At 37.2% G+C, this 24,981-nt stretch overlaps 1 protein-coding gene across 16 annotated transcripts in view; it reads right to left on the bottom strand.

Annotated features, from left to right (window-relative positions):
- Nucleotides 1-24,981, bottom strand: part of BTRC (beta-transducin repeat containing E3 ubiquitin protein ligase) — a 178,330-nt gene that overhangs the window by 32,541 nt on the left and 120,808 nt on the right. For all 16 annotated transcript variants that reach the window (XM_007422077.4, XM_088132485.1, XM_088132488.1 and 13 more), the window contains one exon: nt 1,859-2,090. In XM_007422077.4, the coding sequence (XP_007422139.1) occupies nt 1,859-2,090 (232 nt within the window). The remainder of the gene's footprint in view (nt 1-1,858; nt 2,091-24,981) is intronic.

Consider the following 24,981-nt stretch of genomic DNA (forward strand, 5'->3'; position numbering starts at 1 on the left):
CAAGCTTTTGAAAAAATAATAAAGGAACAAAATAGGAATTCATTAGCTTTTGTGAAACTGGCACTAAAATTGGAAAGAAAAAGAAAATCAAATTAAGGTTAGAATTTACACTCAAGCAATACAACGTATCTTGCAAAGAAGTTATCAGATATTAACACCCATCTATTCCTTCATATTCTGAAGCTTTTAATTTAAGATCGATTAATTTTTAAATCCAGAAACCTTTTATAGACTTTTTGCTAATAGAAGAAAAAAGTGAAATGATGATTTATGGATTTAATGATTGAAACAGATGAGAATTAAATAAGGGATTGAAGGGATTTCTGGAAGAGTTAGGAGGGAGGGGAGATGATAGGTTTGTTAATATCTGTTGAAGAGAAGGTCGGAAGTCATATTTCATAACATTAGTTTTTTTCTTTTTCTTTCTTTATCTTTTTCTTTAGATTTGTTTTTTACTTTATGTAAAATCCTCAATAAATATAAATAAAATATTAATTTTTAAATCCATATACAAATGGATACCAAGAGAATAATTTTGCGGTACTGTTACTTTATACAGAATTACTATTTTCCTAAGGAATACTTCAGCCTTTTCCCCCTCAGTTTTACAGTTCACTATTTCCAATACTAATATTAGAACTGGATTAATCTGAATTCAGCCTCTTGATGAGGGTGAAAGAGGAGAGTGCAAAAGCTGGCTTGAAACTCAACATTAAAAAAACTAAGATCATGGCATCTGGACCCATCAATTCCTGGCAAATAGAAGGGGTAGAAATGGAAGCAGTAACAGACTTCATTTATTTGGGCTCCAAGATCATCGCAGACGGAGACTGCAGCCATGAAATTAAAAGACGCTTGCTCCTTAGGAGGAAAGCTATGGCAAACCTAGATAGCATATTAAAAAGCAGAGACATCACCTTGCCGACAAAGATCCGCATAGTCAAAGCTATGGTTTTTCCAGTAGTAACGTATGGCTGTGAGAGCTGGACCATAAAAAAGGCCGAGCGCCGAAGAATTGATGCCTTTGAACTGTGGTGCTGGAGAAGACTCTTGAGAGTCCCCTGGACTGCTAGGAGGTCAAACCAGTCAATCTTAAAGGAAATCAACCCTGATTGCTCATTGGAAGGATCGATAATGAAGCTCAAGCTCAGATATTTTGGTCACCTAATGCGAAGAGAGATCTCTTTGGAGAAGACCCTCATGCTGGGAAAGATTGAAGGCAAAAGGAGAAGAGGACGGCAGAGGATGAGATGGTTAGCATCACTGAAGCAATGAGCATGAAACTGAGCAAACTCAGGGAGGCAGTGAAGGACAGGAAGGCCTGGCGCAATATGGTTCATGGGGTCACGAAGAGTCGGACATGACTTAACGACTAAACAACAACAATCTGAATTCAATACCAGGTTTAGCTACCAGTAACTAGAACCCCAGTTTTAGATGGCCAAGCAAAATAAAGGTTAAAAATGTCCTCAAATTGTGCTTGACTCTTGGGAGCTCCATTCATGCAGGTTTTTTGTTTGGCAATCTTATAGAGATTATTTGCCACTACCTTTTTTTAGGACCTTTTTTTTTTTTTTTTTTACTTCCAATGCAGTCAATGGCTTTGGAATCCCCCACCTAAGCACTAACCAGGATCAGACATATTTAGCTTTTCAGGTCAGTTAAGGTTGTCTAAGTGTTGACATTGCTGAGATGCCAACCAAAACATCACTATACCTTTTAAGTATGAAAGGCTCCAACTGCTCTTTAGAATGTGACTTAATCAAAATAAACTTATATAATATAAACTTCTGACAGAAAATGCTAGAAATTCCAAAGAAAAATTAGTACATCTCTTTGTATGATCCAAGTAGAATACCTGGTAATGCTGTAATGAAATCCCTCTGCAACATAGGCTTCAGGTATGAATTTATGTGCCCATGTTGGTAATGACACATCTGGGAGATGAGATGTTCCACAAACTCTACCTGGTCAGACTCTGACCACTGCTCGAAATACTTGATACAGAGCTCCTTTTCTTTTTCATAGCTTGCAGACAACTTCCTTTGTTTTGGCACAATCATGCTTGAAGTACCATTGGCAAGTTTTGTCTATGGAAGAAATGAACACAAGGAAAATTAGTTTTAAAACAGCTATAATATGGAAATTCTTAGAAAACAATACTCTAGCATATGACTACTCAGGTGACAGGAAAGCAAATTCATCTGGGCCTTAATATAACTGACTCAGTTTAAATTGCTACTAGATTCTTATTCTGTAATCACCAGCTATTTCAATGTACAAATGTATCCTTGCCTTTTTAACTATTCAATTTTGCGATAGATGCTTTAAAGGGCCACAGTGGACTGTTGGTAAATTCATAGAAAGTACATAAAATATAAAATTGAATGGTTTAGCATTATATATAGGTAATTCAAGCATCATTAATGTAGAATCTGCATGTATACTAAAGTTTAAGAACAACGAAATATGTGTTTATGACTTTATATAATTATAAATAGATGCTGAAAGAGGAATTTCAGGAACAGGAAAAAAAATAATTTCTGCCCCACATTCAAGGAAAATCAGCTGTTCAAACATTTATAAGCCCCCCCCCCCCCAACCCCAATTCCAGGGTATGTCTCCTCTTACTATGTAGATTTCATGTGTTTCCAATCAAGGGAAATGCAAGCCATTTTGTACTCATGCAAACTATCATTTTTGGATAGTTGTTTCAGTCTTTTCTTGAAGTAAAAGAATGTACTAAAATATATGTACATAAGCCAAACTTGGATATCTACATGCCTTGGGGACTTCTAAAATATAAGAATAACTAGGAATTTAGAAAGGACCCATTTATCAACAGTGTAACAATAACAGTTTTTAAAAACTTCTATTATTTTTCCAACATGAATAAACTAAAAGATTATATTAGTTTTTTTAAAGGAAAGTGACACAAACCAAGAGCAATAAAAAATACTAATTGCAGTAGATGTAATACATCTTGATTTCTGTAAAGTATGTGACAAAATTTCCTTCTGACGTTCTGATTAACAAGTTAATCAATTGTGGATAGATGGCATGACAATTAAATGAATATATGGCTAGCTCAAAAACTGTACACAAAAGGTGCTTTTAAGGGCCTTCTCTTCCAAATGGAGTGAGATACCGCAAGGTTCAGCCAATAGTTTTATTAATTACTTGGATGAAGAGGAGGAGGAAATGTTTATCAGATTTGGAAAAGTCACAAAATTGACAAAGATAGTTAATATCTTAGACGACAAAAATAAGATGCAATCCAAACTCAACGGTTTAGGGAAAAGAACTGAAAATTACAGAATGAAGTTCAACAGACTTAGGAAGCAAAAATCAAAAGCAAGGTATGGGATAAGAATGCCTAGTTTTGTAATAGCATTTATGAAAAAGGTATTAAAACAGTAATTGATTGCAAACTGTATATGAATCAGTGGGGTGATGCAGCTGTAATAAAAGGCATATTCAGTTTTAGACTGTCAACAGCAATATAGCATCCAAATCACAGGAAGAAATAGTTCTATTTTATTCTGTGTTTGTCAAACCATGCATCAAGTATTATGTCCAGAAGGATTCAAATCAACTGAAAACAGGTTCAGAGAAGATCAATGAAGACAAAAAGCACCGTTTTTCCATCACAACACCATGCTCTGGAACTTCTCCCATGAAGTTAGACCGGGCCCCATTGTTAAAAAGCAAAAACTGAACTCTTATGTAGGGCCTTTAGAGAAAGACTGTTCACCATTGGTTGAGAGTTTTGCTATTCGTGTACTGTTATTATTATATGATACTGTTTTATACTGTTATTAAGAATATTATTGATATTTTGCTGTTGATTTTTCTACCATGGACATTTTATTTATTGCATTATATGTTGTCTTGTAAGCCACTGTGAGTCTAGGAGGAGTCAACACATACAAATGTAATAAATTCATAGGAGTATCTGTGTATACCCACACAAATATTCAATATTTCTATCCTGTCAATTCTAACAATTACATCAATTGTGGAAACGTATGATATTTTTATTAATATAGCAAAAAGATGATTACCAAATTTGACTGATATAAATTACAAACTATTATATAAATTAATTTCAGCATTTGCTAAAACAATTATGTACAATGAGGAAAAAGTCCATTTACTGATCTGTTAACACACTGCACTGAAGTTATTGGAACCTCACAAAAGATCATGCAGTCACCTAAATCTACTGAGATCAAACTAAATGTAACATCTGAACATATGTGCTAGAGAACAGATCTTACATGGCTAAATACAGAAAGAACAATAGACATTATACAGTATCCACATTATGCACATAATATATAAAAACCTCAGACATATCCTTATCTCTAAGTACAAGGATTTAAGGGATATATATTTTTAATGAGAACAGATTTTATATATTTTTTCTTATACTAACAGGATTTCTATAATACACTATATATACCAATTTGGTTGATTGGTATACTGTTTAAACAAAACACCATCAACAGCCAGTGCATTTTTAAAATATTGCCTTTGTCTTTTTCTCTTTTCTTGGGAAGACATGTCTTTAAAGGGAATATGGGTGAGTCAAATTAACAAAAGAAAAAAATGATATTTTCTGATACTGAAATATTCTTCAACTAGGATACAGACTATATTATCAACTAATCTGGGATAATAATCCTTGAATTAAACTTAATCTCCTATCATGCTACAGTACTAAATGAGACGGGGATGTGTTAAAGGTCTATCACATTGGATAACACTAACATAGATTTAGAGAAGGTCCTTAATATATGGAAGTAGAACTCCACATAATTCAGTGGGAGTTACTGTTAAATTGCTGGAACTCAGAGAAATGGCTCATCTCAGCTGATCTATATAAATTATTTAGATTCTGTCCTAGTTTTTGTGAAACTGCGAAATTCATTCTAGTTGACAATCTCTAAAGACAAACCAGGGGAGTGAGACGTAGTTTATTTGAGAACAGCTGGAAAGAACTGATAGCTATTTAAATACCTTGTCCTTCCATGTTACTTAACAACAACATGAAGCCAGTGAGTCAAAATTGAGAGTGAGGTGTTACCAAATGTAAGTACACCTATACTACTTTTTTTAAAATCTAAGCCAGATATGGAAATGGACATTTTTAACAACTCAGTAATAAAATGGATAACAGGTAATAAACATGCACTGAATCAACAGAATATGGAGGTATTGGTAAGGGAACTGATAGCAAATACACTATTCCATCCGTGCAGTCCACAATTAAGTATAATGGTTTAGCATGGACTTTTATCGGATCTAAACAGCTTAGTTCAGTTTCATGTGTCTCAAATTCTTATTCCAACTGCATTTTCTCCTGAGTTGGAATAATTTTATAACAGTTATCTATGCTTTTGATAACAGTGAAGTATGATTATTCCAATGCATTAAAAATGGGAACTACAGTACTGTCCAAAAATTTTAGGCAGGTGTGAAAAAACGCTGTAAAGAAAGAATGCTTTCAAAATATATATTGTAATTGTTTATGTTTATCAATTTACAAAATGCAAAGTGAGTGAACAGAAGAAAAATCTAAATCAAATCAATATTTGGTGTGACTACCCTTTGGCTTCAAAACAGCATCAATTCTTATACTTGCACTCTTTGTATACTTGAACAAAGTCAGGGATCTTGTAGGATTAGAGTCAGGTGTATGATTAACCAATTATACCAAGCAGGTGCTAATGGTCATCAATTTCATATGTACAGTAGGTTGAAACACAGTCATTAACTGAAACAGAAACAGCTGTGTAGGAGGCTTAAAACTGGGTGAGGAATAGCCAAACTCTGCTACTAAGGTGAGGCTGTGGAACAGTTTCATGTCCCAGGTCATACACTGTGGCAAGACTGAGCAGAGCAACAAGACACAAGATAGTTAGACTGCATCAGCATGGTCTCTCCCAGGCAAAAATTTCAAAGCAGACTGGGGTTTCAAGATGTGCTGTTCAAGCTCTTTTGAAGAAGCACAAAGAAATGGGCAACACTGAAGACTGTAGATGCAGTGGTCGGCCAAGGAAACTTAATGCAGCAGATGGCAGACACATCATGCTTACTTCCCTTTGACACTGGAAGATGTCCAGCAGTGCCATCAGCACAGAACTGGTGGAAACCAGTGGGACCCAGGTACACCCATCTAGTGTTCAGAGAGGTCTAGCCAGACGTGGTCTTCATGGAAGAATTGGGGCCAAAAAGCCATATCTCTGATGTGGAAACAAGGCTAAGTGACTCAACTGTGCACAAAAACATAGGAACTGGGGTGCCAAAAAATGGCAGCAGGTGCACTGGATTGATGAGTCAAAATTTGAAATATCTGGCTGTAGCAGGAGGCAGTTTGTTTGCCAAAGGGCTGGAGAGTGGTACAAGAATGAGTGTCTGCAGGCAACAGTAACGCATGGTGGAGGTTCCTTGCAAGTTTGGGGCTGCATTTCTGCAAATGGAGTTGGAGATTTGGTCAGGATCAATGGTGTTCTCAATGCTGAGAAATACAGGCAGATACTTATCCATCATGCCATACCATCAGGGAGGCGTGGAATTGGCCTCAAATTTATTCTGCAGCAGGACAACGACCCCAAACATACAGCCAATGTCATTAAGAACTATCTTCAGCGTCAAGAAGAACAGAGTCCTGGAAGTGATGGTTTGGCCCCCACAGAGCCCTGATCTCAACATCATCCAGTCTGTGTGGGATTACATGAAGAGACAGATGGATTTGAGGCAGCCTACATCCACAGGAGATCTGTGGTTAGTTCCCCAAGATATTTGGAACAACCTACCTGCCGAGTTCCTTCAAAAACTGTGTGCAAGTGTACCTAGAAGAATTGATGCTGTTTTGAAGGCAAAGGGCAGTCACACCAAATATTGATTTGATTTGGATTTCTCTTCTGTTTGCTCACTTTGCATTTTGTAAATTGATAAAAATAAACAATTACAATATATATTTTTGAAAGCATTCTTACTTTTCAGCATTTTTTCACACCTGCCTAAAACTTTTGCACAGTACTGTATATCTGAAAAGTCTTTAAAAACATTAACTAATTCAGAACAGATAAGCCAATGGGTATGAGTATGTTATACCTAAGTTTCAAAGGTTTACAGTATTTAATCCATTTATTAGCTGCTTAACTTGCTGAAGCAATAGTGGTCAATAACTGTAATGAACTTGAATATGATTTGCTGAAGTAACTGGTTTGCCATGAAGCCCAGAGTGCTGATTATGAAATTTAGTTCCCCCCCGCCAATCTTTATTACAATCATAGGCCAGCATAATAAAGGGTTACATGATGAAATATAGGGGTATTTCAAGAAGCAAGTATTCTCATATGAACCTACCTGGTAGCTGAGATCAAAATCAGAAGCTCTTTTCAAAGGGTTAAGACTTTTTCTAGCCTTTTGGTGTTCAGTTCTGTTTTCTTGCATTTTCTGAGATTTATGTTACTTTACTGATCTTTTAGTAATTGGCAACCCTTGTATTTGCCTTATAAATTGCTGTAATTGTTTAAAAATATATGTCATTTATTAGGATGGTTCAGAATTTCGCTGAATTGTTTAAGAACCTTGAATCTGAAGTTGCATACTAACTGGCAAATCTACTTGCGTCATTTGCTTGCCCATGTTTCTTTCAGAGACACAGTGGTTCTTCCAAGCAGCCTCTCTGAACAATAATCCCCCATTATATGGTGTCAGTCACAGGATCATTATGCAACAAGGGAAATGGTAGTCTATATTGTCAACTGTTATTTTTCTATCCCCATGTAGCATTATTTCCTTGAGCCTTGAGAAATGAGGTGTAGAAGAATGCCGGGGTTATGCAAGAGTCTTAAACATGTTCTCCACTTGGGATGTTCCAATGTTCATTATGAGAACTGCTTTGGTTCCAGTCAAATATATGACAAATAAGATGAAACTTAGCTAAACTGAAACTTTCATTTTGGGGACTTGGAACTCCACCCAAATGCAACAATTAAATACAAGTTTCCTAGAGCAAAGTACACTTTTGTATTGTTTGCTTCATTTATAGCCCACTGTGACACTGATCCTCTACCATTTCCAGAACCGTGACCACTGCCTATATAATAATCCTATCAGCATCTGTGGAAATTGGCTTACTTTCTTTTTCTCATCCTAAAATAAGCATTCAGAATAAGGTTCTAAAGGATAGCTGAATTACTCTGTAACAGCAAAAAGAACCAAGAATCTTGTGTCACCTCATAGACTAAAAAATGTATTATGGCATGTTTTCAATGGCTGCAATCTGCTAGGATAATTACCTCTAATGGATGACTTCTCTGAACTTGTGAACAAGCCAAAACGGTCAGCATGAGTTTGCCACTAAAAACTATGAAGTGAATGGTATGCACAGGGATTTTTTTCAAGCTAAAAATTTGGGCCTGTTTTCCATTCCAATACTTATCTTGCCTTTCCTCCTTGCTCTATGTCATTTTCATTCTTTGATCTGAAATCAAATTCACAATTTACCTGCAATATATTCTACTATTCTGTTCTGCATATACGTATATAAAAAAGACTGGAATTCTCCTATCTGAATTCTAGACAAATTATGCAGAGAAAGTTAGTGATTCAAAGAGAGGTCTGAACAGGAAATACCTCATTTGGCTACAGACTGTTCAATTTCTGGCTTTGGGCAAGTCATTTCAGCCCTCGCTGCTTCAGTTTATGGGAAGTGGAATTCCTAAAATATAACTCTTTGTGACTTTTAATTATTTATGAATTATTCCTACCCATATGTGTACTGACACCAGTGCCTATTCTTCAATCTCCAAAAAAGCTGTAAAATGCAATTTCCCCCACACACAAAACACTGTTGGTTTGTGCTTTCAAATCAGCATTGACTCCTGGCAACCGTCTGGACAAGTCTCTGCAGTTTTCTTGCAAGATTTTCAGAAGTGGTTTGCCATTGTCTCCTTCATAGGGCTGAAAGTGAGTGACTGGCCTAAGGTCACTCAGCTGGCTTTGTGCCTAAGGTGAGACCAGAACTCATGGTTTCTTAGTTTCTAGCCTGGTATCTTAACCACTACACCAAACTCACTCACAAAACATTGAGTTAGTAATATATGCATCTGTTGAAGAGCTATGGGGGAAAAAAAGAAACAACTCTTCTTCCAAAACTAGACTTCTACTTGAAGCAGGAAAGAAAACAAATCAGTAACTATCAGCAAAATAATTGTCTGGTTACCTGAGAAGTAATGTGAAGTTACCAGTGATAACTGCCTTGACAAACTCTATAATATATATTGCTAGGAGAAATTAACTACTGAAGTATTAGGTGTACACTAGCACCCTAAGCAGTATTTTGTGGGTGTATACTAATGCTCCAATTAACATGAAAAACAAACTGTGGGAGGAAACAAAAGCTTAATTTTCAGACAGACCTATCCTGCGATGAGGGCCTACTAAGAACAAATGCAGTTAAGTGATGGGGGAAGGGGCAGGTAGGATGTCACAGCAGAGGACAGAAATGGTTGGAGAGTTGCTGAACAGTGCTTTTTTTCTACATCCTGCCTCATATCATTAATATCTTTCTCCCATTTGGGCTGCAAGATCAAGGGTAGGGCTTCAAGAGTAAAATGCAGTAGGATGGGGGCTTTAGTATCTCCTATCTATGCAGCTATATAGCAAATCCTGTTTTAATGTGTTTAATATGTGGGCTTGCTGCCATTATGTGTCTAGTACCTCAGAATCATGGCACTTATATGTATTATAGTTGCCAGCTTAAAAGTTTGAAACCTAGCCCAATTACATGCTCCTTTTATGCTTCCATTTTTAATGTGAAACAGACTACTAGGACTATGAGCAGCATAGTGCCATGTCCTACTGGTTTTCATAAAAAAAGGCAGTGTATTACTGAAGTATCTCATTGGTGCCTTCTGGAGATAAACAGTCCTGGATACAAGGGCATTATATTGATCTCAAGGAGAATACAAGAAGTTTCTGCTGAGCTTTCTACTGCAAGATCTGGTAGTTAATATGTGAAGCTAAGATAAAAAGAATAAACCTAATCAACTAATAATTTAGAAAGGGACATATTTAAAAGAATAAACATTGGACATTCATATACTATGACCAAAGGATAATTAGCTTTCCTAGTGGTAAATTTCACAATGATTTCCTGTCCCTGCCTCTTAAACTAAAGAATCAAATATACATCCCCTCCCCCACCCTGGATACAAAGGTTTTCTTACCACAAAATCCGTATTCCACATTTTAATTTACTAATTCAAGAAATGTTCAAATGGCTAGTGCAAAATATGGATTAAAGCTTTGCTGGATGTGCACAAACATTGCATGAGCTTAATAGGATTGACCAATTGGGGACAATGTTTGTAACAGTGGCTATTAGCCAGTGCTCAGCAAGGAGGATTAAGGCCAAATGCTTCCCTCTTAAAGTTTACAGGATATGTGGGAGATGTAATGGAAATTGCTTTAATGCAAGTTATCCATAGGCAGCTTACTTAAATAAACCTATGCTACATACTGAGAGATAAATTGTTAAGATGAACCATCCTCACTGGAATAGATAGATAGATAGATAGATAGATAGATAGATAGATAGATAGATAGATAGATAAGGACAAAACTGTAGTAACAAGGGAACAGGCCACATATCAGATTGTGAATTTAACATTAGAGTAAATAGCAAATAAAATAAAATAAAATTCAAGCTATATTATAACAACAAAAGGCTCAGAGTTAAATTAATTGAGGGAAGGTGGGGGGAGTTTTTTCACAGCAGGGAACTTCTGCTAACCATTGCTTTGCTTGAGCTGTTAAGCTGACCCTAATAATTGAAATGAGAAGCATTTTTAACATATTTCATGGAAATGTGTAATGGCTCTATGCTCTGTTACTGAACCACAAGGACATGCCAACAGTTGGTCTTCTGAGCCTGAGAAGTCATCTGTTCTCTTGTGACAGGGTTATTTTTTTGGAAACTTCCATGAACATTTCTGACCATTGATAAAGTCTGTTCAAAGTAAAGACAATTTACTTCCTCATCTTTAAAAAGATTATTTAATGAATCACATTTTGATATCCTGAGGAGGTCCAACTGCAGCCAAGGCTTCTCCATATTTTGTCTGATCCATGGTAAGGTCCAATAGGATGAGATTCAGCAGAATAATATAGCACTGATAGTAACTCTCTGCAGGTAGGGATTCCTTGTTGGGAAAACTTGTATTAGTTATCTCTTAGCAAGAAAATAATGCAACTATATATAACCAAGTATTATTTAGGGGCCCACAGGCTTGTAACTCTTAAGTAAGGAAACCTGCTATGCAGCTGGTGAGTCTAAATATTCTGTAACTACAACCACTGCCTTCTTCCAATGAGAAGCAGGGAGAGGAGGGGTTCAGGATGAGAGGAAGTTAGAAATTCTTTTGTCCCAAAGCTGACTTTGCTGGAGGTCCTAACAGAATCAAGGACTTCTATGGCACATTTCCTAATCAGGCTTGGGATTCAGGACCAATACAGAAAATCGCTGGAAGTGGGAGAACTAGAATCGGCAAGGTAAACCTGGCAGGGAAAGTGCATGGAAATGCATCAAGGATACTTTATTTTTTTTCAGGGCTGTTTGGCTCAGTTTGGATAGTGTTACATCTGTTCTTATTTTCTGTCCCTTAATTGGTTTGTTTGCTTGGTCTGTTCACAAGTTGAGGATTGCCTGCTTTGGTATGCAAAACACAACCTCCTGTAACTTGGTGCAGCTAACCTAATTCCTTAAATCCCATACATCCTTTATTCTCTGTTACTCCGGTATTGGCTTTGCACTGATACCACGTACTCCAAAACTGCTTGGGCCTTGTAATGCTGGTTAAAAGGAAAACTTGGAGCCTTTATTTAAAAGTTTATTTCTGGGGAAGGGGGCTCCTTCCTTCTGCCCTATCCAGATACCAGGTGAGGAGGTGAACAGCTAGTGGCCCTGTAACTACCTGCCCAGTTGAAACTGTTTCCCCAGGAGGAACAGCCAGACCCAGAAACCCTCAAGCTCAGGCAGAGAGGATGAGATAATGGAAATTCTGGGGTGGAGGTGAAGATCTGGCAGGCTTGTGCTGGTGTCTGCAACAGACACAGAGCCCTCTCCTGCTACCCCAAGTCTTAGCAGCAATGCTTAAGGATATATTGAGATCCCACAGATTTGCTCTTCTATGATGCTGCTTTATATCATCAGATGTCTGGCCTCAGTAGCCAGTACTGTCTGTTCTAACAGCTAACCCTAACAGCTCTTCCAAGACTCAGGCAAGGAGGTCTTTCATAACACCTGCCACCTGAACTTTCAATTGGAGATATCGAGGTCTGAGCATAAGATCTGATGGGAGATATGTACTCTAGCACTGAAAGTTTGTATTTTTGGAAGCTGCCTAGAGCCACTGAAACAGGCACAATATAAATATAAAAATGAAGTAAAATAAAACAAAACATTATTTGATTGCATTATTGAACTCTGTTTTGCTGCCATAGCATTTAATTAGGTTTGCACACATTAATGAACCAAGTTTTTTACCTTTTACACAATGCAGCAACTACAAACTCCTACACATATCCAAGAGCAGCAGAAGACTGGGATCCAGGTGTTCAGGCAATGCCACCTTCCTGTCAGGCTCACGTAAGAACACCAGCGTGGAACAACAGTCTATATAAATGCCAAGTATTATTACCAACACCAGGAAGCAGGCAGTGCCTAATACTAGCTTTGAGACCTGACTACAGCTTTGGCAGTTTTTTTCCCTCAATGTCAGCAACAGGGCAGAAAAAGGTTTCCCACTGTCCTCTCGGTGATTCTTATAACAGCTTTCATTCCTCACTAATAAACATGCTGATCTTTCTACAGCTGCCTCAACACAATTTTTGTTTGGGCCCAAGTGAAGGGATGGGGGTGGGGTACAGGGGAGGGAGAACATAATGTTTAATTATAAGAAATGATTGAAATAGGCACAGACATACCCTGGGTGCCTCTGCACTGCAGCAAGCTCTAAACTTGTTATCGTTAATGGTTTAAATTTCACTGTGCTAATCATTTCAGGACACAAGCCTTTCTTGATAATCTAATGAATTATTCCAACATCCTTCAGCACAAAAAAAAAAAAAATCCTCTGTGACAGCACTAATTACAAGACATTTTCCCAGTGCTTATGTAAAATATGACAGAGCAGCAGCTTAGGGAATTGCAAAAAAAAAAAAAAAGGAGGGGGGAACCCACCCTAACACTGCTTCTAATTTCCACTGAGAAACTGACAAACACCTCTCTTGCATCTCTCCCAGCTCTCAAGTAAGATTTAACTTTCTCATTTAGTTAATTACCGAGTGAGGATCATCATTTTCCCGGATCGGAGCGGCACAGAGCCTTTATCGTGTTAACTTGTGAACTTGATCGATGGCTGCTGCTAAAACTTAATAACTTCACCCCCTGGCAAATTGTAAGATAAATATAATAGGAGAAACTGACAGTAAAAACCTGCCAGAAATGAGTGCTGTGTTTATGTTTCTTTGTAGGCACCAAAAGAGAGAGAGAGAGGGAGAACCAAATAAAACCCAACAAAACAGGAATAAAAAAGCCAACCAACAGCTTATTACTGGGTGTATGTTACTTATATTTAAGAGACCAAAGGCAGTTAATTTTCCCTGTACTATTCAAACTTTGCTGAGGACATAAAAGGCAAAAGCAAAGCAAAGGGGTGGAGGGTGGGGAGAGAAAGAGGGCCCATGAGAGAGACATACAGAGGTGGGATGGAAGGAGAGATAATACAGAAAGGGGTTCTGAAGCCAAATCTATTTCTTTCAGCTGCTTTGCTATTTCACAACAAATGGCCAACCACACTAATCAGTTTACCTGACGTCATATAAAAGGCTTTTTAATGTACAGATTCTTAATCGTTGGATTTATACCCCCCTTCCCTTCAGCTGAAAGCAGTGCAATACACATACACAGTACTCCCTCATCCAATTTCTTTTTATCTGACATAGGCTGGGCTGGAGGGGAGGGGGGACAGTGGGGAAGTGGGGACTGCCCCCAAATTACCCAGTAACTTTCTACTGCTGTGGATTTGAATCTGGGTCTCCTTAGTCCTAGTCCAATAACTGTTGTATAAGACAATTTAAATAACAAAGTGAGAGAAGGGAACTCAAACCTATATGCAGATTAAACTGAAACCTAGCAAGATGGAACTGTTTGTCCACAGTGGTTCTCTGTCATTCCCTCTACTGTCTCTCAGTAGGGAAGCACTGCTGCTAAAGGAGCAGGTTAGCAACTTGGGAGTCCTCCTGACCTTAGAGCTATTGCTTACCAGGCAGGAGGGCTTTGCCCAGTTGAAGCTTACCTGGAATGGGAGGACCTTGCCATCATAACCTAGGCCCTATTCATCTAGACTACTGTAGTGGACTCTACTCTACATGGGGCTATCTTTAAAGAGCACTTGAACATTGCAATGGGTCAGGATCAGCAGGCCATTTGTTAGCTTTGCATATAACACATGGACTAGGGGCCTTGTAGTGGCTCCCAGGAGGCTTTCAGGTGCAATTTAAAGCACTGCTGCAGATCAAGGGTAGATTTTGCCTTCCAATGTTTTATAACACTTTTGGCTAACTCCTAAATGCTTATTGAGGCACAACATTTATCACTGCTTAAAGAACAAGTGCATAATTTAGATTCCCCCCTTCTTTCTTTCTCCTGGCACATTTAAAAGGAGACTAAGCAAGACTACTCACTCAGAGAATAAATTCCCAAATATTTAACAATATAAGCCACAGATTGTTAAAACTAATAAAAATGCAAGATTCGTAAATTTTTAAAAATGAATAAACTAATTTTCTAGAGATGATTATTAACACAGATTTCCAAACATTTGTGTTACTATTTGAAACTAGGTTTTTAAAAAGGAATACTTTTTTATAATGTCTAAATATACATTTTTGTAAATTTAATACCTCATTGGCATTTTTTTTTTTGGCTATGCTGCTGCATACTGCTTTTAAGAGGAAGATAGAAACAAGAAGTCTGGATATCTAACGAGAATCTGCTGATGGTCATGTGATGTGACTAAGTGATGACAGGCCCTCTTGGTGCCACCCCTCCCCCCCCCCCACTCTTTGGGATACTCTCTTCCTGAAGGTACAGCTGGCTCCAAACCTCCTTGCATTTTGCATACAAGTGAAAACCGTCTTGTTCAACCATGCTTTCATGGAGCCTTGTTATTTAATTCACTGGGGTTCTGTATTTATGTTTTATTCAACTGTTACCTGTCCTCAGTCCATCAAGATTGGAATAGGATATAAGTACTAGGAAATAGACAAATTAAATGTTATGAACAATTTCATATTTAGAAAATATTTCATTCCCAACTACATTTTGACTTATCGGCGTGTCTCTCCCTTTTGGGCTAGGGATTAATACTATGTTCTTTTATTTATGAACCTTTTATAGAAAACAATACATCCTAAGAGTTCATGTGATTCCATTATCTTCTGTCTTTAATCTATTTAATCTGTCTTTAATCTATTAACTCCAAGGTAGTTGAAAATATATTTTCTTAGAGTGAAAATATAAAGAATGTGCCTACCCAATAAGACTTGGAAAATTTTTACTTCTGATTTGGGAAGGTTTGCTAGAACAGTTCAAATGTCATTAATTCAGTCTGCATACGTTAAAGATACTCTTATCTCTTTCACTGATGAAAGAGTGGCTGACATGTGGCTGACAAACTCAAACCAGCAACGCTAACTCTTCAAGCCACTCAGTCCATTTATTTTTATTTCAGAAATTGGAAGGGACCAATTTCTCTCTCTCTCTAGAAGCCCAACTTGTACAAATTCATTCCAGGAGGTTAACTGATGAAAGACCTGCTCAACCAGTGCTGAATCACCCTGTCCACATACTGAGCTCACTGAAACATCTAGAAATCCTGTGCATCTTAGCAGTAAATCACCTGAAGTGTCAAAACAACCACTATGAAAGGATGTCAAAGACTCATTATTAGTTATATCCAAATGTAAATACTTAATCTTGTTGTGCAAAACAGGGAGAAGTTAATCTTCTTCCTGTTCTCCACAACAAGACTTATTCTGCACCCACAGGTGGCTTCCAATTATGCAATATGATTTGATGAATGATGTATCTCAGTGAAAGGAAAGCTTGCAGTTACTTTAAACTACGGAGACTGTTCTAATTGGTATGAAGGAACTGAGCAATTTGAAAACTTCAGCCTTTATCTCCAGTCTTCCCACTGGTAGAAAACAAGCATCCTTTTTATTATGTCCACCTCTACTTGTGTTATTTATGTCAATGGTCCCAATTTTTGCAATGGTCCCAACTTTATAAAATATTTTAGCAATATACAATCAACTTTATAGCAATTTATTTTTTCACTAGATACATATCTGGAATTTCATTCAAGAAAGCACAGCATGAAAACCTATACCAAGTTCAACACACATGATATAGCTGCCCTAAGAAACAGATAAACATCTTACTTTAACGTTCTTTACAGCACAATCCTATCCATATCCCCTCAGAAGTGAAATGTATCAACTACAGTTTTATTCTGTAATATCCTGAAACTTCATATAAAAGTCTTTGAATTGGAACACAAAAACGTTTTGATATATTCATAGAGAAAAGTATAGTTAAAGAAATTAAGTTGAATTGTCTTTTAAAAAAAACATTGCTTTGGTATATTTAAAATTATATCTTGAACTATACGGGGGCTAATACAATCATTTTTTTAAATTAAACCAAGAATCAATGAGCTATTTAAAATATCTCTTGGGTTACACAGAGTCTATGTTATCTGTCATTGCCCAAAGAGGTGAAAACATTTTCTTCAGATTTTCAATCAAGGTATTAAAAAAATCTTAATTGCACCTTCCTTTAGCTATACGTAGCCAATGCAAAATAGGGAGTTTGTGTAGTGATAAAGAAAATGCCTTCCTGCAATAAAAAGGCGGGCCTCTCCCACATAGATAAACAGTAAACAGGAACAGAGAGAGGAGATGGAAAACTTAAAGCGGTTATACTTTATGTTTCAAACAGTCTAATAAAGTTTAATTGTCTGGAATGTAGTATTTCTTCTTGTGATATAGGTCTCCCATTTGGATTTTAAATGCTGGTGGAACCACCGAAATAAAATTTCTATGCTGTTGTGAAAGAAGAGCTGGAAAGATTTTGCCAACTTCAAATTCATTTTCAAAGACTGATTTGATACAGAATTATATTTTATTGATAATGCAATAAAGAAAGGAGCAGAGGAAATTAGGAGATAGGAAAAAAAAGCTGCATAATATGCTGATTTATCTGGATGAATTTAGTGAATTCCTTTAAACATGAGAGACAAATTATCTGCCATAAATAAAGCAACAAAGAACAGGAGGAGTGCAAGTCCACGATGTTTCCAATTTAGAAATTTATTTCACATAGTTATATCTGTCTCTGTGCAACTGCCATCCCAAATACATGAATGCTTCATGTAAGTTTGATTCTCTCAATGGATGTAGCCTGCCATATGAAACAATGTCCATTACCGTAGAAGGAATCCTTGCTAATAAGCCTTACTCATGGAGATCTTGATTCACATGGGAATCCATGTGTGTAAATGCCTTGTAGAAATATCCTTAAAAAAGAACTGCAGGGAAGCAGAATTGGTCATATGAACCAGCCCTCAAACTTGCTCAACTGTGACCAAAGTCCATTTTAAACAAGTACAGATACAGTGGGGCAAAAAAGTATTTAGTCAGCCACCAATTGTGCAAGTTCTCCCACTTAAAAAGATGAGAGAGGCCTGTAATTTTCATCATAGGTATACCTCAACTATGAGAGACAAAATGAGGGAAAAAATCCAGAAAATCACATTGTCTGATTTTTAAAGAATTTATTTGCAAATCATGGTGGAAAATAAGTATTTGGTCACCTACAAACAAGCAAGATGTCTGGCTCTCACAGACTGTAACTACTTATTTAAGAGGCTCCTCTGTCCTCCACTCGTTACCTGTAGTAATGGCACCTGTTTGACCTTGTTATCAGTATAAAAGACACCTGTCCACAACCTCAAACAGTCACACTCCAAACCCCACCATGGCCAAGATCAAAGAGCTGTTGAAGGACACCAGAAACAAAATTGTAGACCTGCACCAGGCTGGGAAGACTGAATCTGCAATAGGCAAGCAGCTTGGTGTGAAGAAATCAACTGTGGGAGCAATAATTAGAAAATGGAAGACATACAAGACCACTGATAATCTCCCTTGACCTGGGGCTCCATGCAAGGTCTCACCCCGTGGGGTCAAAATGATCACAAGAACGGTGAGCAAAAATCCCAGAACCACATGGGGGACCTAGTGAATGACCTGCAGAGAGCTGGGACCAAAGTAACAAAGGCTACCATCAGTAACACACTATGCCGCCAGGGACTCAAATCCTGCAGTGCCAGACGTATCCCCCTGCTTAAGCCAGTACATGTCTGGGCCCTTCTGAAGTTTGCTAGAGAGCATTTGGATGATCCAGAAGAGGATTGGGAGAATGTCATATGGTCAGATGAAACCAAAGTAGAATGTTTTGGTCTAAACTCAACTCGTTGTGTTTGGAGGAGAGAGAATGCTGAGTTGCATCCAAAGAACACCATACCTACTGTGAAGCATGGGGGTGGAAACATCATGCTTTGGGGCTGTTTTTCTGCAAAGGGACCAGGACCACTGATCCGTGTAAAGGAAAGAATGAATGGGGCCATGTATCGTGAGATTTTGAGTGAACACCTCCTTCCATCAGCAAGGGCATTGAAGATGAAATGTGGCTGGGTCTTTCAGCATGACAATGATCCCAAACACACTGCCCGGGCAACGAAGGAGTGGCTTCGTAAGAAGCATTTCAAGGTCCTGGAGTGGCCTAGCCAGTCTCCAGATCTCAACCCCATGGAAAACCTTTGGAGGGAGTTGAAAGTCCGTGTTGCCCAGCGACAGCCCCAAAACATCACTGCTCTAGAGGAGATCTGCATGGAGGAATGGGCCAAAATACCAACAACAGTGTGTGAAAACCTTGTGAAGACTTACAGAAAACGTTTGACCTCTGTCATTGCCAACAAAGGATATATAACAAAGTATTGAGATGAACTTTTGATACTGACCAAATACTTATTTTCCACCATGATTTGCAAATAAATTCTTTAAAAATCAGACAATGTGATTTCCTGGATTTTTCCCCCCCTTTTGTCTCTCATAGTTGAGGTATACCTACGATGAAAATTACAGGCCTCTCTCATCTTTTTAAGTGGGAGAACTTGCACAATTGGTGGCTGACTAAATACTTTTTTGCCCCACTGTAAGAACAAATCCTAACACAACCAAGATACGCTGGAGGTTATTACCTACTTCTGAGGATACAAGCAGAGTTTATGGGGAAAAGAAGGAACTGGTATTAGAGAAATTTTATCATTCAACCATGTCTCCTTCAAATATAAATATGGTTTCGCTTACTTTTAAGATGGCAATTTTAACTGAATCTAAAGTATCATTTAATTCAATCATTGCTTGGAATGCTATTCATTTGAAATTCAACTTGTACTTTGCTGATGGAATGGTAGGGCTCCTATCATATATAGTTTTATATCCCAGTGTTCCCCAATTAAATGCCCATAAATATTTACACCATAATAACTATGTTGATTTTTCAGATGCTCTATTATTTTAATTTTTGTTCTGGTGCAGTAAACCTTAATTAATGGAGACAATGGATGTTTGTTAGACCTGAGTGTCTTTTAAATGGCAACTGGGATTTTATACATATGTAAGATGAAGAATAGAAATTTTAGAATAATTCACAATTTAATTCTTTTAAAAATAAACAAAACCTACATTTGTAAAGTGATATACCAGATGAAGTTAATATGTCAGCATTTCCCTCTAGCACTAGATACATTCATAGAATCAAGTAGCTTCCAAGTATCTTATTGGGAAGATCTCCACAGAGAGTAGCCTTGTGCTTCCTACTTCGTATTGATAAAATGACTTGAAACTCTGAATTTCAGGAAGAGAGTGGAAATGTTTTATGATTCTAATTTCACAATAAGCAAATAAACACAGGATAGAAACACTGAACTCAACAGAAAAGGTAGAGGGGACTTTTATTATCAACTTCTATTAATTTTGGACTTAAGGATCTTCAGTGTTCTGAAATGAAAAATCTTACAGAATTGGAAGATGATGACGCTCTTAATAGAAGCTATCTTACATCAGAAATCCATTCAAAGGAAATGTTTTGACTTTAAGATGTCACCTCATATATTTTTTTTTTTTAATAAATTTTTTATTTTTTACAACAAACACAAACAAACAATAACATAAAAAGCATAAAAAAAACCATCTTCCATTTTAAACCATGTGTCAGCCAGTTACCAATCATTTGTGCCATCCTTTCATAATCTTCACTCATCATTTATATAAAATCTCATGTCATCTATCTAACACATATTTATATATTTATCAATTATCAATTATTATTCATTTGTTACTAGTCTATAACACCAGCTTTCATAATAGGATTTATATCATTTTTATACATTGATTATATATATATATATATATATATTTATTTATATATATATAATAATTTATATCAGTTTGTCAAGTTTCTATTATATAATTTGCTGATCTATTACATTACTATATCTTTTCAACCAACCATTGATAAAACAAATCCCATATCATATAGAATTGTTTATCTTCTTGCTCTCTAATTTCAAATGTTAATTTACTCATCTCTGCACATTCCATAATTTTCTTAATGACTTCCTCCTGCATAGGTACTTTTTCATTTTTCCAATTTTTAGCAAATACAATTCTAGCCGCTGTCAGAACATTTACAATCAAATATTTCAGTTCTTTACTATATGTTTCAGGTATAATTCCTAATAGGAATATCTCTGGTTTAAAGTCTATATGTTGTTTTATCATTTTTTCCAACCATGTGTGGATTTTAATCCAGTATCTTTTAGCTTCTGGGCATGTCCACCACATATGGTAATATGTACCGGGCTTCTGATGACACTTCCAACATTTATCAGACTTGTTCTTGTACATTCTCGCAATCCTTGCTGGAGGTAAATGCCACCTATAAAACATCTTATACAGATTTTCTTTATATGCAGTTGACATTGTCATTTTATAGTTTTGAGACCATAATTTTTGCCACTTCTCTAAATCAATTCCGTATCCAAAATTTTCCCCCATGCGATCATTGTATCTTTAACCTGTTCTTCCTCCATCTTAAATTCTAGTAAATGTCCATAAAGTTTTTTAATCACCTTTTCATCAGTACCCATCAAAATTTTGTCTAAAACAGTCAGCTCATCATAAATACCTTCTGCTTTAAAATCTTTATCGAATCTAGATTGTATTTGCAAATATGAGAACCAGTTCATTTTTATACCTTGTTCTTCCAACGCTTGCATAGTTTTAAGTTCACCCTTTTCATTCAATATCTCAGTATATCTAACTGTTTGTTCCTTTTTATATGTTATTGAATAAGAAAAGGCTTCAATAGTGGATATCCATCGTGGAACTTTTAAATAATATTGTCTTCTTGTCTTCTCCCAGTTTAAAAACAATGCCTCTCGAATATAATGCCTTCTAAAGTAGCCCTGTGTTTTCGTTCCCTTATACCATAAGAAAGCATGCCAGCCCAACAACAGGTCATGTCCCTCTAAGGTCAATAGTCTATTATTTCTTAAAGTTATCCAGTCCTTTACCCACATCAGATTTGTCGCCTGATAGTATAATTCCCACTTAGGCAAGGCAAACCCACCTCTTACTCTTGCATCTTGTAGTAATTTAAGCTTTATTCTTGCCTTTTTACCCTGCCAGATGTATTTCAATACAATTTTATTTAAATCATCAAAAAACTCTTTCCCTAAACGAATTGGAATTGTCTGGAATAGATATAACCTCATATATTTTTAAGGTCCTCACTCTTGTTACCAAGCAGGCTAACTGAAGTGTCTTTTTTGTGGGAGGGGTTGTCTGTCCCATAGTTCTCACTGCTTTTATTATCTAAGAATTCTATTCTAAAATATTTTAACTCTCTGATATGCACATTTCATACCATATTTTTAAACTCCTTCCTGCCCATATTCCATGTTATTCTTTAAGTTTAATTTTGCTCATGATTATCTAACAATACTGCTTCCTATACTGAAACATTTCAAAACTGAATGATCAAAGCAGCAATAATACATTAAAACAATATAGAATAATATTTAATAAAATGTATTTATTAAAAGATGGAGGTGAGAAAAAAAAAAAATTCAATGTTGATATCAGGAAGGCCTGGGTGAAATTGTAGGTTTTCAACAGGTGTCTAAAAATGTTATAATAGGTGCTCCTGAATTTTAGCAGAGGGAGAGCATTTTAGATCGTGGAAGCCATCATAGTATATACCTTTTTTTCCTGAGGAAATGCAACCCCATTTAGAATAGATAAATTCCTCGATTCCTAAACCTGTCATCCAGCCATCCACAAAGTCTGGCTCTTGTTATGGTTTCAATTTTGGTTTACTGGTTCTCATCCGCCTCATTCTAGCATTTAGACACTGGTTCACAGCCTTTTCTCATTCAGATGTTATGGAAGCTAGAGCAGAGTGTCTTCTCATATCAGTGACATCTAACTACAAAACCATGTCCGTGGTTTCATATACGGTAGATGTTATATAGCACTGGGAATAGAATAACGCTCTGTGGCACCACACAGCATAGCTGTTGGAGTATGGAGGCACAGTCACCCAATACTATTCTCTCAGACTGTCCCTGCAAGCAGGAATAGAACCAATGCAACATACTACCCCCAAAAGAGGTATCTATGACTACACTGTAGTTGGCAAAATCATCCGTATTCAGGAAGATTTCTTCAGGAGTGTGAGGACCACAGCTTCCTTTAAGGCTAATGACACCACTCCATTATGAAGAAAAAAGTTTGCCACTCTTGAGATCTACCCATTCAACTCTGCTCAGTTAATCTGAATGAGCCAGGACAGGCAGGGATTCAAGGGAAATGTGATAGGCCATAAATCTACAAAGATCTTGTCCACGTTCTCAAGCTTCATAAACTTAAAGTACTTGCATACAACTGGACCGGACTGGACCTCAGTATATATTTTGTCAAAAGCAGTATTCAAGTTGGCATTAATGTGAGTGATTTTACTCTCAAAGTGCCTAACACATCTATTACAGGTCTTTGAGGATTCCAGCATTGGGTTTTCTGGGGCAGGTCCTTCACCAATCTAAAGAGCTACTCTGGATAGTTACTTGAAGATGCAGTGGAGGCTCCAAAGTAACCCTTCTTTGTGGCCTATACACTATGGCATGTCTGATCAGTCCCTGTGTTTCAGCTCCTTCTTGTCTGTTTCATTGCATGGAGCTTCCCCCAAAACTTTGTAAGTGTCAGAGAGGGCAGTTAGGGATCATGAATAGTCTATTTTATTTCCCCACTCTGTAGGTCAACAAAGTCCCTCACAGGATCATTGGCTCTGGCTTCTTGAAATTCCGATAAACATTCAAGAATCCATCAGATTCCATAAGATCTTTGGGGCATAAGCTTCTTAATGGGACCCCACTTCTGCAACTTCACTAGATGACAATCTAACCATGACAGATGGATAACTATAACTCCCTACCACACACACATATATCCAGGTCACTTCCATCTCAAGCTGAGCTAAAACCTAAGCTGAGGGTATGCACTAATCCAGTAAGTTTGAGACAGACCCACAGCTGTCATGGAGATCATGAAATTCCAAGCTGGCCATAGCAACAAAGCCTTAGCATTAACATTGGGCAGCTGGGTGGATGGTACACCAACTGTATACCTTGACTGCCTTTTGAACCAGCACTAAGTACAGGTCTGTATAGCCTATACTAGCTTGGAGAGGTTTTCTGGTGAGCCAGATGGTACTCACATGGACCACAGTGACCCCGCCCCCCCGCACCAACCCCCAGCCAGAAAACCTCCCTAGCCTGACTTGATTCTATACTGTGAAATCAGGCAGGCATAGCTCAACTACCTAAATCACAGTAATAAACACCAGATACATTTCATGGAAGAAAGACATCTTATCATAAACTGTCTTGGCATTTAACACCAACATCAACAGGAAGGGAGGATCAAAAGCCATGCCACTGTGTATTAAAAGAAGAAAGGAGGTAAAGACATTTAACAACCAGAGGGAGTGACAGCTATCTAAATCCTCTGGTTGTTTTATATCTTTACCTCCTGTATTCTTGTTTCCCATGAACAGCAATCACTTGAATTGGGGCACTACACTTTCCTCCTTCTGCCTTCCTACTCTAGGAACATTGCACACTCTTCACATACATGCCAGCACATACTACAGAAAACATAACAGGATTAAAATTCCACAGAATACTTTGAACCACTACCCAACTATCAAACATAAAGGGGAATGAAATCAAGGACAGTGAGCAAGCTCTCACTTAGTCCTAATAGTCCTTAGTCTTACTAGTACAGGTCTATCTTAGCACCTCCACACTTTCACTGGGGAAACTCTCAGCTCTTATGTGAGAATACCCACACGCAGGCCATAGGAAAAGAGAAAACAATTCTCAGGGCGATCAATGTAGGGCAGAAGCTGGCCCAATAGTATTCAGTAGCTCTTCCTGCTCCCATAGGGCAAGAGGAAAAGGCAGTCATGTTCTTGACATGTGATCTTGTCCATTATTTTTATCATTACTATTATGCCTATTCTATTATTATAAAACTATCATTGCAGAAAATTCTCCAGTATTTTATCTCTTAGAGTATTTTAGACATAGATAACTCAGCATTATAAAATATTTTCTTACACCTTGTCAGTTGGAACATTGACATTTGTCATACAGAGAACCAATACTAATAGCTCCAAGCTCCTTAACTGAAAATGACATTTTCTAAAAG

This window comes from Python bivittatus, unplaced genomic scaffold (assembly GCF_059951505.1).
Source record: "Python bivittatus isolate LINGU-HERP-01145 unplaced genomic scaffold, Pbiv_v1 ctg000980_np1212, whole genome shotgun sequence".
Lineage (NCBI taxonomy): Eukaryota > Metazoa > Chordata > Lepidosauria > Squamata > Pythonidae > Python > Python bivittatus.